At 48.4% G+C, this 17,281-nt stretch overlaps 1 protein-coding gene across 2 annotated transcripts in view; it reads left to right on the forward strand.

Annotated features, from left to right (window-relative positions):
- KCND3 (potassium voltage-gated channel subfamily D member 3) overlaps window positions 1–17,281 on the forward strand; it is a gene marked incomplete at both ends in the record, with an annotated part of 224,956 nt that overhangs the window by 191,028 nt on the left and 16,647 nt on the right. For both annotated transcript variants that reach the window (XM_082649398.1, XM_082649399.1), the window contains one exon: window positions 16,533–16,695. In XM_082649398.1, coding sequence (XP_082505524.1) covers window positions 16,533–16,695 — 163 coding nt within the window. The remainder of the gene's footprint in view (window positions 1–16,532; window positions 16,696–17,281) is intronic.

Here is a 17,281-nt window from a genome sequence, read left to right on the forward strand (position 1 = left end):
TGTTCCCTTCCCTGCATGCAGTAGTCACATCGGGCCGCAGCTCTGGAGGTTAACTGAACGGCAGAGGGCAGAAATGTTACAAAGGAGGGCTCAGAGTACAGAGGCTCGGTTACAATGTAATGTGTGTGGTCACGTCGGAATTTGGGGGAGCCTGGGAGACGGGCCCTGCCAGCCTTGTAGCAACCCCCAAGCCCACCTCCCTTCCTCCATTTACATTTTATTAAATTAGATATTGGCAATGAGAAGGGCGTGCTGCCAGGGCTGAAGGAAGGCTCTGATTAACAAGGAAACTGGGCCGCCCTTGAGCAAAGCATCCCCTGTCACCTTGGCAAAAGCCAGAGAAGAGCTGGGAATGGGGTGAGGGTGGAGAAGGAGTGAAATGCCATGGACGTGGGGATATGAAAGGAGACCTTGGTCCAAGGGGCAAGGGCCAAGCAGCTCCCCTCACCGAGTATTCATTGAGTACTTTCCCATACGCCCAGCCCTATTTTAAGCTCTATAGGAGGATAAAAAAATAGCAAAGGACACAGCCCTGCCCTCAAGAAGCAAGAATCTAGTTGGCAACGTGAGCCTCACACAAATGAAACATTAAATAAGCAACAAGGGATTTTGCACTGGTTGTTGTACGTGAAAAATGAGCAGTGGTTTCAGACGACTCTGAAAATGAGGGGGTTGAAGTAGATGGTTTTTCTTTTAACTTAGTCGGTGCCCCCCTCTACCCTCAGCTTTTTATTCTGGAAAATTTCAAGAGTATACAGAAAGGGAGACAGTGGTAACTGAAACTTCATGCACCTACCTACCTGGCTTTATCTTTTTTCTCCTCACTCGCCCTTTTTTCCTGGAGTATTTTAAAGCACATTCCAGATATGTGTCATTTCACCCATAAATATTTCAGTATGCATGAAACAGATGGTTTTTAAGGTTTCTTCCATCACTGACCTGGTGTGAGTGTATGTGTGCTTGTGAATGTCAGAGGAGCTCTCTGATGGGATGAGGAGGAAGTGATACGTCTATTTGGGGTTTGGTGTATGTGGGTAATGCTATTTTACACACACACACACACACACACACACACACACACAAGCAGCTGCCCTAAGGACCACCTCTAATCATTTCAAAACTATCTTTACTGATCCTAGCAGATCTCAGCCCAGAAAAGGCTGGCCAGAACAGCTTGGACATAAGGATCCAAAAGAGGTAGAGACTGAAAGAGAATCAGCTAAATGTCCATTTCTCCATAAAAATACGTAATGAACCCTATTACCTGGCAGGCAATGTGCTCACTAAACACTGACGAAGCTGTGGTGACCCAGGCAGGCAAAGCCCCTTCTGTCACCAGCTTACATGGGGGTGTGGGGTTTGGGGGCAGAGAGCAAGTGGGCCAGTGTGTACTGTAGGAGAGCTGTTCTGGGGTGTCACACCTCAGAGGCCTCTCACAGAAGCGAGCGTAAGACACAGAGAGAGAGAGGCAAAGGCTCAGAGACCCAGAGATTAAAGATCGAGGCCAAAGGGGTCAGGCTCCAGGCAGGCTTCAGAGACCAGGTGCCTGACGAGGGCCAGGTGAGGCAGAGTCCAGCCCGCGGCTCATTTCCACCTTCCGAAGCAAAAGAAACCCTACAAGGGGATGATCAAGGCTCAGCGAATGCACCGAGCTGAACCAGACCAAACCCAGAAGCTCTGAGCCCAGGGCTGGCAGCAGGTAAGATGCAGAAGGATGCTTCTGGGTTTTCCATAGCTCAGCGGAAACTGAAATTGGCCTCAGGTCCTGGAGCAGGATTTCAAGTGCCTGAGATGAGTTTAGAGGTAATAGTTAAGTGTCTTGGGGACCCAGGAATTTAGTCCTGGTACAGGCTCAAGGCGAAACCTGCCTACAGAATGATGAGTGAATTTAGTCCACCACGCCTAAAAGTACCTTTGACCAGCCCACCGTGTGTCCGCTATGGCAGAAGTGCTGCAGTAACACAGAAGTAAAACCCTATCTTCAAGATGGTGATGTTAGGCTTGCGAGGCACCTACTGTGTGCCCAGCACTGTGCCAGGCCTGCTGTCATGGAGTTTCCCATCTAATGAGTAGAAAGATGTGCAGTTCAGATAAGGCTTAATGGGAGAGAGAGAATGTCTTCTGGCCCTTAGAGGGTGGGGATGGGTGAGGAGGGGCAGGGAGAACACGCAAGATGAGGGAGGGTGGCACTAGACAGTACAGGGTGGAGGGGAGGAGGGCCAGAAAAGACTTGGGAAGGACAGTTGGAATAGACTGGACTTAGCCGATGGGCCGTGGAGGGCAGAGCGCTGTGATGAGTAGGGATGCCTGGTGACCGTATATAGGGTCAAGCGGCCAAATCACTCAGCACCTCAATCTGTCCTGGCCTGGGGCTAAGATTCCTCTCAGCACTGAGGTCCTTGCCTCTTGCCCACTCCTTCCCCTGCCACCGTGCCAGCCGGAGCTACAGGAGAAAGAATCAGAGGTGCGCTGGCAGAGACAAGACTGGACCTTCCGAGAAGGTCTGCACAACCACAGACACCCTGTGCACAAGAATTTGTCTGCTTTACCGCGAGCCCACCCCAGCTTCTGCGTCCTAGTGCCCCATCACCTCCGTGGACTTTGACCTCAATGCTCATGCCCTTTGGGAGTGCCATCTGGTGTCCGACTGGCCACAACCCCACCTCTGCTGTGCACTTTGTGGCCCTTCCCCCTTCCTGCCAAGGTCAGACCGAATTTCTGCCTTAAAGGCCCACCCTGGTGCCAACCAAAGCTTATTGTGCTAGGGGTCCCCTTTGTAGGGGAGACAGCTCATCCCTTCCTGAGAAACGCTTGCCAGCCCAGGTGGCAGAAGGCCGAGAAGCCGCCCCAGGGAGAAAGGCTGTTTGATGGCCATGTGGAGAAAGAGAAGCAGATGGTGCAGGCCTGCGGGACAGGGTCTCTGAGGGAGCACTGTGGCTTGACGAGACGCATGTGCTACTCTTTCTTGTCAATCTCTGCTCCCAAGGGTGCAGAGGGGGTAAACAGGGACAAGTCTCTGGGGCGCTGAGACTGCGAAGAATGGATGAGCAAGGCCTGATTTCCAGAAGAGCGTGCCCGTCAAGATTGGGGCTAATTGGACATGGAAACAACCTAAGTGTCCATCATCGGATGAATGGATAAAGAAGATGTGGCACATGTATACAATGGAATATTACTCAGCCATAAAAAGAAACGAAATTGAGCTATTTGTAATGAGGTGGATGGACCTAGAGTCTGTCATACAGAGTGAAGTAAGTCAGAAAGAGAAAGACAAATACCGTATGCTAACACATATATATGGAATCTAAGAAAAAAAGATGTCATGAAGAACCTAGGGGGAAGAGATATGGGAACATATGTATATGCATAACTGATTCACTTTGTTATAAAGCAGAAACTAACACACCATTGTAAACCAATTATACTCCAATAAAGATGTAAAAATAATAATAATAAAAATAAAGTTACTGAAGAACAAAAAAAAGATTGGGGCTAGTACTTTGATTGTGCCAAGGTGACTCCCGGCCCACAGGCGCCCTGAGTCAGGGCACGGGCCCCCTCCAGGTCTGATGAGTCTCGTCCCCAGAGCTGGGTCCAGTCAGGGCAGGGTGGTCCCTCGACTTCTTCCTTCCAAAGGACAAATGTCCTTGCAGAACACGCTCGGAGCAAGCCCACTCAGAGAGCAGGGAACCACTGACTGGGTATTTAGGAAATGCCACCAGAAATAACCAAATTCCGATTTTCATTTGACTATTTTCTCATTGACAGGAGACCAGTAGTGAACGTGATTACATCTCCTTCCCTGGTTTTTATACGAAGGTGGCTGGCACCATTCCTGTCTAGTTATAGCACTGGTTTGCTGTCTGCTTATCCTCTGTATTTTCATCTGTGTTAGTGTCTCTTTCCCGGGAGCTGTGTGAGCTAAAGGGATTGTGTCTTTACAGGAATCAAGCTTCACTCAGCCCCATAATGTGACTACAGCGACCACTTCTTTTGGTGACATGGCTGCTGCAGGCCGCTCCTTGGTCTTTACTGTCCTCCTACTAGTCATGATAGGAATAGACTCAGCTAGGAGGACTATTTGGACCCAGTGACAACATGAGGGTACTTAAGGATTAGGTAGAGGAGATGAGGTCTACTCCAGAAGCTGAACTCGTTAGGGATAACCAGTCTGTTTAAGGCATTATGTTCAGTCATAGTTAATTTTAGCATTTCACTTTTTCAGTTCTAGAAGCTCCATTTGATTCTTTTTCATATCTGCTTGGTGGTTCCTGATACTGGTCTATTGTAGTCCATCTTTGTGATTCCATCCTTTATTTTGAAAAAAAAAAATTATTTCCATATGTAACTCTTCTGCATCTACCAATTCCAGTATCTGAAGTTCTTTAGTTGGGGCCGGGGGAGTCTAAATCCACTCTTTGTTTTTTTTCTGTTGACTCTCACTCATGGTTGCTTGCTTCCTTGTGATTTTTTTAAGCAAACTCACATTTACATGATTTTAATCTGTAGGAATCCCGAAGGCCCCAGGTAAAGGTGTTTTCCTCCGGACAGGATTTAAATCGGGTTTGCCCATAAGCTAGGTAGTACTACCATCTTGGGAGCACTTCAGCCCATGTGCTGGGCCTGGCTTCAGTGGAAAACTCTGAGAAAGTTCCTTTTTGCCATTGGGCCAAGGTTCAGTTTCCCAGTGACGGGTCCCAGGTCACCAGGCTGTCGTTGGCACATGCCCTCAGAGCAACAGTGTCCCTTCCTCTGTTTACTGCACCCTCCTCCCAGCTGTGATTTTCCCTTGTGGTTTGTTCCTTTTTCATAGGGGTAAATTACATTTCCCCTACTTCAAGTGAACTCAACAATGCCTCAAAAAGTGTATTTGATTCAGGATTTAGATGTTTTGCAGCCGAAGGGCTCCCTGATGGTCTGATCCGCTGGGGTCAGCAGTTCCACTGCTAATCTGTTCATAGTTCATCCACTCATTCAGCAAATACCCTGAGTGCCTACCATGTGCCAGGCATGGTTCCAGGTACGAGGGGTACAGCCTCCGCCCTCCTGGAGCCTGCAGTCTGATCCCAGGAGTCAGTCCCGGAGGCCGCTACAGTCCATGGAACACATACCAGAGTTGCTGCTTTCTCTCTTATTCACTCTGAGTGTTGAGTCCCTATTGTGCACATTGCAACATGCCAGGCTCCGGGGATGCAGAGATAGAGAGCCCTGTGCTCAGATTACACTTTTGCCAATGGCAAAAACAGCCATTCCGAAAGGTATAGCAAGGCATAAAGGCGTAAGGGGTCTGATGGAGATGGAAAGACACAGGAATGAGTGAAACTCGAGAGCCTGAGGGAGGTGACATTTGAACAGCATCTGGAAAGATGGGTAGCTGTTGCCTGGGAAAGAGAAAGAGTTCCCAGGAGAGAGGAGGGCCTGGCTAAAGGCTTGAAGTCAAGGAGGAGCCTGATGCCTCCGGGAGCAGAGATAAATTCAGTGTGCAGAGTGTAGACAGCAAGGGAGGGTGGGAGCTTGGCTGAGATGTACACAGGATTTGCCCCATCCTCCAAGCCTGAGTGCCCCCCGGGTCCCTCCCTTCCCTTCACCCTCACACTGAGTCAGTTACCAAGTCCCCCAGGTTCTGCTTCCTAAATGATCCGTGTCTATCTCCTTCGTCCCATCCCCACTGCCATTGCCTTGGTTCCGGCATCATTATTTCCTGCCTGGACTGGTGCAGCGGCCTCTTAACTGGTTTCCCTTCATCCCCATCCAACCCATCCTCCACTCTGCTTCAGAGTGCTCTTTCAAAGATGAATATTTAATCATTTTACTTTAGGAGAAAGTTCAGATTCCTCAGATTAACCCAGGAGAAAGTTCATGTGACCACCTCTCCAGCCTAACTTCCTCATCTTCCTCCAGCCAGTAATTCCTTACAGTTCCAGTAATTCCTTATCGTAGGCAAGCCCTACTGGTTTACGGTTCAGGAAACTGGCCTGTGCCACTGCCTCTGGGAGGTCCTCTGACCACCCTCCAGCTTGATTTAGAGGTCCCTCCTTAGTGCTCACACAGGACCCTGTACACAACCTTCCTGTAGTGTAAGGACACTGAACCATCATCATGATTTGCTGTCTATCTTCCCTATGAGATCATAAGCTCCTTAAGGGCAAGGGACATGTCTATCTGGCTTTGTATCCCCAGCACCTAGCAGAGTGACAGACACAAGGCAGACACCCAGCAGGGGTTTGATGAATGAATCAATCCAGAGGGATGGGATAGAAGCTGTGGGCCCATGCAGGTTGGTGTGTGTGGAGTACACACGATGGGCAGGGCATTCCTCCAGCGATCAGGCCGGCTCTCAACTGATTTATGACCTTGGGCTCTCAGTTTCCTCCTAGGTGCAGTGACTGGTCTGAGTCTGGTTGCTGCCACCATTTTCTGGCTCTGACATTCTGTGCGTCTGAAGATCTGCGACCTCTGGAGAGAGGATGGTTGAGAGCGGTGGTCCTCAAAGTGTGGTCCCAGCTCACCAGCATCAGTGTCACTTAGGTACTTGGTTAGAATGCAGATTCTCAGGTCTTCTCCAGACCTACACAATCAGAAGTCTGAGGTTGGGGCCTAGCAGTCTATGTTTTGACAAGCCTTCCACGCAATTCCGATGCACACTAAATTCTGAGAAGGCTGGATTAGAAGAACAGCTTTGTCATCCAGCACAATTGGCAAAATAAGGAGGTTATCGCCACAGACTCCCAGTGGCCAAGAGCCTGCAGCTGTGACCGGCTGTGCCCCTGAGGGCAGGCCAACCACAGCAAAGTCCTGGAGAGGTCACACATGCCCCTTGCCCAGGATTCTTCGCTGGCAGAACCCAGAACTCCTCCCTTAGCAGCTGAGGGCTTCCCAGCAGGGTGTCTGGGCTCACACCGCTTTGAAAGTGTCTCCATTTTCTTGAAGCTGTTTTCTCCTGTGGACTAGCCAGGTCCTCTGGCTCGTCTCTCTCCTCCTGCAGTAGAGCACGGTAAGAAAGAGGGTGCTCTGCAGTCAGACAAGCCCAATTCGGAATACTGGCTTGGATTGGCCGATGATCCTGAGCATGTTAACTTCTCAGAACTTCGGTTTCCTCATCTCAAAAAGGGGGCTGATTATACCTCATAAGGTTGTTATGAAGATTGAATGGCACACATTGATGCTAAGTAAAAATAAACTATTCCTGAATTGTCACTGTGACGGTTAATAAAGTCCCCTGCTCTGAGCCTCAGCTCTCCTCTCTGGGTCCAACCCCCCAAGGTCTTCAGAGGAACCTCAAGGTTCCAAAATGCCAACCCATCATTTGGGCTCCAGGCTCGCTGCTGGGGCTCACTTTGCAGGTGAGCCCAGGAGGGTGTCTAGCTGTAGGGTGGTGATCAGAGATGTGGTGGTTTTATTTCGGGGGAGGAGGGACGTGCTGTAGGAAGGAAGAGTAATACACGGCTTTCATTTCATTCCCCAAGTCCCCCTCCTCGAGAATCAGCAGCGCAGGGGCGTGGTTAGGCGGCTGCCCTAGATCCAGACACCTCTGAAGTACCCCCTTGCTCTTTAACCAGACTGCTGCCCACCATGTTGGCTCCTCGGGGACCATGGCTTTGGGCTGTCGTAACTAGTAGTGTGTGTAGGGGCTTTGAAATCTGCGAGGCTTGATCCACGTCCCGGGTCTGCAGCGGGCTAGCCCAGTTACTTAATTACTCTGTGCCTCAGTTTCCTCACCTGTAAAATGAAGGTAATCATTGCATCTATTGCTTAGGGTTGCTGGGAGGAACATGTATTCCTCCAAATCATGTATTTGCAGTACCTGACATGATTTAAGAGCTCAAAAAAAAAAAAATATTACAGCAGTGCGGCTTTGTAGGAAGGGATTTGGACATGAAAAGGGGCTGACCAGATGTTCCTCACGGGGTGAACTTATCAGCCAGGCTGGTGTCTTTTGTGTCCTCCGGGGTGGTCTACCATTGTCCTTTGCCCCCGGACAAGGAGGCAGCCCCAGCGTTCTGAGTACTGGAACCGCTGTGGTGCCTAGGCTGCCCTAACTCCCCTGCTCACCCTGACCCCAGCCACGAGGACAGCTTTCATCCTCATCTGCATCTCCAACACCGGAGGTTCTAGGAGCAAAGGCGGAAGCCAAGTTCAGGGGCATCTCAGTGGAGAAGGTGGGTATAGAAGTGGGTGTAGCAGTGAGGCGGAGACTGCAGAAACTCATCGAGGACGTGCCTCCGTGTCAGAGCTCCCAGCAGCTGGACCCCGAATGGGTGGTGGCCGGGCCTCCGGTAAAGAATGCACTCCCCACCAGCTGGGCAGCCTTACCCCTACCTGAGAGGAAGACAGAATCAGACGGGGGAGCTTGGCTTGCACTTATCTCTCAGCCCCTGGAGGAGGGAACGAAGGCAGCAATTAATTGTACAAAGCCGGTGGTTTGCGCAGCTTAAGTTCAGATAAAAAGTTTAATTATCCCTAAGCCCTAATACAAATTAATTAGCTTTCCATATTAGGAGGGTGAGCTTCCCTGCTCTTGCCACAGCCCAGACTTCACTGAGGGTTACCGAGGATGTGCTGGGAGAGAAGCAGGGAGCCCCCGAGCCCCACCCAGTCAGGAGCAGACAGCTGGCTCCACGCTGGCCCCAGTTAAGGGCTGCGTGTGAGTCCTAGGTCTGGACTGAGCGCCACAGCTCCCCTATACGTGGCATGTCACCTCCAGGAGAAGTTTTCTTGTACCTTACGTTTCTCCACCCTCAGAGCCAGGATGGGAGGTGGGGGAGGGGAGTCCTTATTTGCCTGAAACGAGGAAGACAGAAAGGAAATAAGGCTATGGCTTAAAAAATTTTTTTTCTAGGCCACGACATTTTCTGTTTTTTCTTTCCTCACCCCTTTCCTTCCTCAAAATTCCACGGAGAAAATAGGCCAGAGAGGCCACGAGGACTTAGAGAATCACTGTCAGCTCCAGCACTTCAGTATTCCTGCCCAGGTGGGCCCAGGAGGGGCCGTGGGACAAAGGGCACTGCCCATCACAGTCATTACAATCCTAACAGCTGCTGTCTAATGAGCGTTTACCGTGTAACGGGAATTTAGTCTTTGCAAAAACATTATGAAAAGGTATGTTTTCTTCATTAACTCACACCTTCGACCAACATTTATTGAAGTGATTTAGCAAGGGAATGATGTGCTTGGATTTGCACTCTAAGACTATGGTTCTTTGTGAATTAAAGGGAAACAAAAGTGCAAGTGACGTGTCTGGTTAAGGGGCTTTTGCAGAAGTCCAGTCGAGAAACGACAGTGGTCTGGGCCTAGGATTTATTTAATAAACGTTTATAATAAGTTCTTAATATGTGCCAGAATTGAGCCTTTGACAAATGGTAACTCATCTTATCCCTCACAACAACTCTGTGATGTAGGTACTATTATTTTATCGGTCCCAGGAAACTGAGGACAAAGAAGTAACTTGCACAAGTGTCACCCAGCTAACAAGTGGCATAGCCAGGACTTGCCCCAGATAGTCTGCTGCCCAGAGTGCACACTCTTACCCGCTATGCTGTACTGCTACCACTGAGTGGGCAGAGACGCTGAGAAGGGGGTGAGCGCCAGCTGACTCCTCTGAGCCCTCTCCCATGACCACCCACTCCTCTGGAGAAGCGGGATGTGAGGGACAGAGCAGGACAATGGAAACAGACTGACCTGGGTTTTAACCCATTCAGTTCCGCCTCTTACTACTTGAGGACCTTGAACAAGTCGCTGTCCTCTCAGGACCGGCTCCTCAGCCCTACTTGACAGGGCTTTTGTGAGACCCAGTGACGCCAAATTTCCTAGCGCAGTCTCCAGTACATTGTTCCCTTTCATGCTTCACTTCTCCATCCCCTCTTCTTAGGCCAAACGATCCTGTCCCTTTGATCGTTTCCCCTGTGAGAGGATTTCCAGACAATTCCACCTCCCACCCTCCCTTCTCTGGACGTGACCCAGTTAATCATATCCTATACAATATGTAGAGCCCAGAACTCCACACAGTGGCCTAGAAGTGGTCTGCACCGAGGAGCACAGTCTGAACACCCGCCCCCTTTTTCTGGGCTGTGTACTCCTATCAGTCCAGCCTAAGGCGGCATTAGGTCTTTAGCAGCTGCGTTACACTGGTGGCTATGTTAAACTTAATTCCCCCCAGTGATTTTTTTTTTTTTTTTTTTTTTTTTTTTTGCGGTACGCGGGCCTCTCACTGTTGTGGCCTCTCCCGTTGCGGAGCACAGGCTCCGGACGCGCAGGCTCAGCGGCCATGGCTCACGGGCCCAGCCGCTCCGCGGCATGTGGGATCTTCCCGGACCGGGCACGAGCCCATGTCCCCTGCATCGGCAGGCGGACTCTCAACCACTGCGCCACCAGGGAAGCCCCCCCCCCCAGTGATTTTTAACTTGGATGGCTGTTAAGCTGGTCTCTCTCATCAGCTATACAAGTCATTGATTATTTGAATCAAAATGCTGATGTTGTCATTTATCTTTGTTAAAATTAATCTGGTTGATTTCACCCACGATTACAACCTGTTAAAAATCCTTTTGACTTCAAAGGACGTCAATTCATAGTAGCGCTGTCACTTAGAAATCTGAAGAGCTTGATTAAAAATAATCAGTCATAGCCTCATCATCACCAGCATCATCACCATCGTTATCATCATTGTCATTGTCATAGGAACCAAATGGAAGAAGGTTAAACAAAAGCAATAATTCATTAGTATGCAGAGTCAAAAGAAGGCTTGCACAACCAAGCCACAGGAAAGTCAAAAGTAAAGCTGGTCATCAGTAAGAATTAGGACAGGAACTCGAACCTCCATCAGATTTCCCTTTTCACCTCTCATCTCTTTCTACTGTCAGCCTGCTCCCTTTCTAGCTACAATCTGGCTTTTCCCAGTGGCAGAAAGCATGGCTGCCAACAGCTCCAGAGCTTTATTAGTTGCAGTTTCCACTTCTGTGAAAGAGATTGGGACTTCCCTGGTGGCGCAGTGGTTAAGAATCCACCTGCCAATGCAGGCAACATGGGTTCGAGCCCTGGTCCGGGAAGATATCACATGCCACGGAGCAACTAAGCCCGTGCACCACAACTTCTGAGCCTGCACTCTAGAGCCCGGGAGCAACAACTACTGAGCTCGCGTGTCACAACTACTGAAGCCCACACGCCTAGAGCCCGTGCTCTGCAACAAGAGAAGCTACTGCAATGAGAAGCCTGCGCACCGCAACGAAGAGTAGCCCCCACTCGCCGCAACTAGAGAAAGCCTGCGCCCAGCAACGAAGACCCAATGCAGCCAAAAAATAAATTAAATTAATTAATTAATTTTTAAAAAAGAAAGAAAGAGATTGATCTGATCTCAAGGGTAAAAATCCAGGGGAGGAGAAAATAATTGACCAACATCATTAGCCAACAGTGTAAATGCAAATCAAACCCACAATGAGAAATTCAAACTAGAGTTACCATATGATCCTGCAATTCCACTCCTGGGCATATATCTGGAGAAAATTCTAATTCAAAAAGATACATGCACCCCAGTCACTATTCACAATAGCCAAGACATGGAAGCAACCTAAATGTCCATTGACAGATGAGTGGGTAAAGAAGATGTGGTACATATATACAATGAAATATTACTCAGCCATAAAAGTGAATGAAATAATGCCATTTGCAGCAACCACAGATGGACCCAGAAATTATCATATTAAGTGAAGTAAGACAGACAAAGACAAATATCATATGATGTCACTTATATGTAGAATCTAAAAAAAATGATACAAAAGAACTTATTAACAAAACAGAAATAGACTCACAGACATAGAAAACAAACTTATGATTACCAAAGGGGATAGTGGAGGTGGGAGGGAGAGAGACAATTTAGGGATTTGGGATTAGATCCACACTACTATATATAAAATAGATAAACAACAAGGACCTACTATATAGCACAGGGAACTATATTCAATATCTTGTAATAACCTTTAAGGGAAAAGAATCTGAAAAATAATATACATATTAAATATAATATATATTATATATATAACTGAATCACTTTGCTGTACACCTGAAATTCACACAACATTCTAAATTAACTATACTTCAGTTTTTAAAAACATGTTAAAAAAAACCAACACAGGGCTTCCCTGGTGGTGCAGTGGTTGAGAGTCCGCCTGACGATGCAGGGGACACGGGTTCGTGCCCCAGTCCGGGAGGATCCCACATGCCACGGAGCGGCTGGGCCCGTGAGCCATGGCCGCTGAGCTTGCGCGTCCGGAGCCTGTGCTCCGCAACGGGAGAGGCCGCAAGAGTGAGAGGCCCGCGTGCCGCAAAAACAAAAAACAAAAACAAAAAAAACACACAATGAGATACCATGTCACACCCACTAGGACAGCTGGGATCAAAAGACAAATGGTAACAAGTGTTGGTGAAGATATGGAGAAATTGGAACCCTAATTTATAGCTAGTGGGATTGTAAAGTGACACAGCCACTTTAGAAAACAGTTCACCAGTTCCTCAAACTGGTAAACATAGAGTTACCACATGAGTCCCAGAGAAATGAAAACATATATCCCCACCAAAATTTGTACACAAATTTTCATAGCGGAGTTTATTCATAATAGCCAAAAAGTAGAAACAATCCAAATGTCTCTCAACTGATGAATGAGTGAACAAAATGTGGTCTATCCATACGATGAGATATTAGTCAGCCATAAGAAAGGAATGAAGTACTGATACATGCTACAACATGGGCGAACCTTGAACCCTTAGCACATTATGCTAAGTGAAAGAAGTCGGGCGCAAGGGGCCACATACTGTATGATTCCATTTATATTAAATGTCCAAAAGAAGGAAATCCATAGAGACAGAAAGTAGATTAGTGGTTGCCTAGGGCTGAAGGGTGAGGTGTACCATGGTCACTGACTGCTCATGGGTGCTAGGTTTCTACTGGGGGTGATGACAATGCTCTAAGTTAGACTCCGGTGATGGTAAAACAATTTTGTAAATACACTAAAAACCATTGAATTTTACGATTTAAGTGGATGAATTTTATGGTATTTAAATTGTATCTCCATAAAGCTGTTTAAAAACAAATCCAGGAAAGAACTCATTGACCCAGCTTGAGTCAGATGCCTATTCTGAATTTACTACCTGTGGCCAGTTGGAGCAGAGGCGTCGGGGAAAGCTTGTTAAGAATATGGCAGCTCCTCTGAGACCCAGCGCCTCTGGACAGAGTTTATGTTGTAATGGGGAGGGGAGGGGTTCGGTTCCTAGGAGGGTGTAGGTTATTAGCAGACAAAACAATCGATGCCTACCACACTGGCTATTTTTGTAGAGAATTTACATTTACCCAGATACAGCATCAAGTGGTGCTTCTGAATTATCTCATTAATTATCACAACAACCTTGTAAGTTAGGTTTGTAAAACCCATTTATATTGGTAGAGGCTCAGGTTACATAACTTCCCTAAGGACACTTAACTATTTAGTAAGTAACGTTGGACTCGGGTTCAACCCAGATCTGATTCCTCTCTCAATCATTAGGCCACACTGCCTCCTTCTGGCCTTACATGAGTTGTTAAAAAAATTCTGAAATGCACCACTGGAGACCTAACTTTAGATCCCTTCTTTATTTCGTTTGCTCATTTACTCTTTCATTGAAGGAGATCCTTCTAACATGAAAACCAGGAACTTCCTTTGCTGTCCTGGGACCATTTCTGTTTATCTTTGAGAAGGGCCGGAAGACTCGAGATGGCTGTTCAGGCCCTGCCAGCCACACTGCAGTCCCCTCCACATTCCTCCAGCTTGTCCAGGGTACAGAGAACGGGGGCAAGCACACACCTTGCTGCAACGATGATGCAGTAGGTCTGTAGCGGTCTCCTGATCCACCAGCCAGTTAACCCTCTCCAAACAGGAAATAAGGGTCATCTGGCAAGATGTGTTTAATGAACCAGTGCAGCTTATTTTCCAAGTGTTCTCACGCTGTCCGCTTCACGATCCACTCTCAAATTCTGCCCGCAACTGAATGGCAGAATTGATGGAGGCCAAGCCTGCTGGTCTGTGGTTCCTCAGGCCTCCTTTCCTTTTCTTTAAATATATTGATACAGTAGTTTTCCATCTAGTCTCCTGATATTTCTCTGCTGCATCATGATTTCCCAGCCATCATGGGAAGTGGTTCTATAATGCCATCTGCACATTCCTCCTGTCTCCTGGGGTAGGATCCAGGTGGGCCTGTGATGGGAATCCACTGAAGACAGCTGGCCACTCACCTGCTCTCCCCTCCCCTCCCTTAAGCTCTGGATCTTTGTTTTTCCACATTTGTCCTGGCCTTCCCAAGATAAAGCGTGCTCTTCTCCGTGGAGAAGGCAGAGAGCGCATGGGAGATGCGTTGTTCAGCTTTCTCTCTGTCAACTGTTTCCAGCAGACCATCTGCCTAGCAGAAGGCACAGCTTTCCTTCCAGTGGATGAAACAACATTCCTGTTGTCCTTAGCATTTTTCACCACCTCAGTCACTGAAATGTAGCCTTCCTGACGCTATTCTTACATACTCCCGCCACACTTTGTTTTCACCTACGGTCACGTACCCAATGTCCACCTTTCAATCATGTCATCTGAAAACCCCAGCTAACATGATTCACTTCCAGGGCAGCCCCCTTTTCTTCATCACTGGGATGATTTGAACTTGGAATAATCAGCTTCTCGGCAACAGAGACCATGGTTTGCAGACTGTCTAGGTAAAAGTAATAGTATTTATTGTTTGTAGAGCTGTATACGTCACAATAGGATTATGACCTAGATTACTCTTATTATCTTCATTTTCGAGACAAAGAAACTGAGGCCTAAAGGTCACAGTTATTTTAGGGTGGAGCTGGGTGAGTCTTGAACCCATATTGTCCAACTTCGGAAGCCGAATTCTCGACCACTTCACCGGAAGCCCCTCCTGAGCATCATGGCAGAGAAGGCAAACCTAGCATCAAAGTTCCCAGAAGGAGCTCTCGCAGGCCTTACTGTCAGTGGTGTGACTGAGACAGCTTGAGCCAGAACAAAGGGCCTGGACACAAGGAGAAGGAAGATGGTCCTCAAAACAGGAGCCAACTTCATAGGGTGTTGAGAGGTTTAAATGAGATCATTCATCCACTTGCCAAGTATGTGTCAATCACTGCACATCCTCCACAAAGCCCTCAGTGTTAGGAGGTGAGGACTTCATAGTGCTGAAATGGCTCCCCCATCCCTTTCCACAGCCTCTCTGGACTCCAGGACACCTGGGCCCCTCAGGACAAGTGACTTGGAGCCTGACAATTTCAGTAGCAACAATTCCTGGTCGCCCTAAGCCAGTTTCTGCTCCAGACACCCAGAGGGCACAGAGGCGGGGGAGATGGTGTTTCTGGCTTTGGCCAAAGGAGTCATCACAGCTTTTCTTAACTTGGCCTTTAAATTATCTCAATAAAGAAGAGGCTAAACACTTAACGCTGTGGAGCGTATCTTATTGATTGGAGGAGAGAGGCTCTGGCCTGCTTACCTGGGGCTGAGCAGGAACCAGGGCAGGCTGGTCCCAGGGGGCAGTTGCCAAGGTGTGAAGTTTCTCTGAGCTCTGAGAGTAGCCGGCACTGTCCCAAAGTGGCTTCACGGCTTAAGGGGCTGCGATTTGGAGCTCATGGTCCCCTCTAAGACAGCATGGCTAGTAGAAAAGAGATGAGAGTAAGAGGAGTGTGTTTTACTCCCAGGCGTACCCAAACATGGACAACCCACTTCATGCCTCTGAGCCTTGGTTCCTTCATCTGTACAATGGGGATCGGGGTTCCAAGCTCACAGGGTTCATGGAGCTTATGTGAGGCAAATGTGTAAAAGTGTTTTGGAAATTATAAACCTCCACATGAATAGAAGGCGGTTTATTATTCATCGTTTTGTTATCAAAAATGAAATTGTGTTCTTCTTCTGCTTCAAAATCATCTACGGCTCCTCTTTGCACTTGGATGAAACCCACGCTCCTCGTCGTGGCCCACTAGACCCCGCATGGTCTGGCCCCCCACCTGCCGCCTCAGTTTCCTCTTGTAGAACCCGCCACCCGCCCTGTGCGCCAGCCCCGCTAGCCCTTTCACTGTTCCTAGAACAGGCCGAACCCCTTCCTACCTCAGGGCCTCCGTCCTTTCTGTTCCTGCTACCTGGCACACTCTTCCCCAAGGCTGTTGCCTGGCTGGATTCTTTACCTTCAAATCTTAGCTTAAATGTTACCTCCTCAGAGAGGCCTTTCCTGACCACACTCCCCCAACCTGGCACAGCACCCATCTCTGTTCTCTTCATAGAAATAGCCAGAAGTCACAATGTTTTTATATATTCACTTTACCGTCTTCCCCTGGTAGGATGTTGGCTCCGTGAACATAAGGATCTTGTCTATTTTGTTCACTCCCGGGTCCTATCACAGTACCTGGCACACAGTAGGCACTCTAAACAATTGTTGAGTGAAGGAGTGAATGATTGGCCCGGAAGCCTGACTTGTTTCCCAAATGGCCCTTCTTCCTTACACCCATTTCTCTTTCTGTCTCTCAGATATGGAGACATGGTGCCCAAGACGATCGCAGGGAAGATCTTCGGCTCCATCTGTTCCCTGAGCGGTGTCCTCGTCATTGCCCTGCCGGTCCCTGTGATCGTTTCCAACTTCAGCCGGATTTACCACCAGAATCAGAGAGCTGATAAACGCAGGGCACAAAAGGTAAGCCTCAGACCCGAGAAGGGGGCAGGCAGCACCAGGGAGGGTGCTCTTGGCCTTGTGCTGTTGTCACAAGGAGCTCCTGGGAGAATCACTGCGCAGATAGCCTCTGGCTTGGAAGGTAAAGCAGCGCCAAGTGCCTTCCTACCTACCAGTAAGCTGCATTCCAGCCCCAGACAGTTGCACAAGAGAGCAAACCCTCGATTATCCACAAGCTGCTGTTCTCCCTTTCGGAAGATATTCTGTGCAGTTTCCTTGGGCCCTGGCTCCTCTTCCAAGATCTCAGCCATCAACCCTGGGTAGTGCCCGGACTCTTCCCTTTCCCAGCCAAGAGCTTACTGGGGAACATAATTGCTTTTCAGTACTCTGTAATAGCCTATACGAAACAAAGTGACAAAAATAAATTTGCTAAAAAGAAAAATGAATACTCTGAAAGGAGAACATTCTGAGGCCATTGAGTTCAGGGACAAATGGCACAGCAGGCTTTAGTCACCTCATGATATCATAGGATAAGGCACGGAACTGCAGTTGACGGTCAGGAGATTAATCATGGGTCCTGGAAAAGTTTTCAGTGATGTCCAGTGAACAC

The sequence above is a fragment of the Grampus griseus genome (genome assembly GCF_964374135.1).
Source record: "Grampus griseus genome assembly, chromosome: 1".
Lineage (NCBI taxonomy): Eukaryota > Metazoa > Chordata > Mammalia > Artiodactyla > Delphinidae > Grampus > Grampus griseus.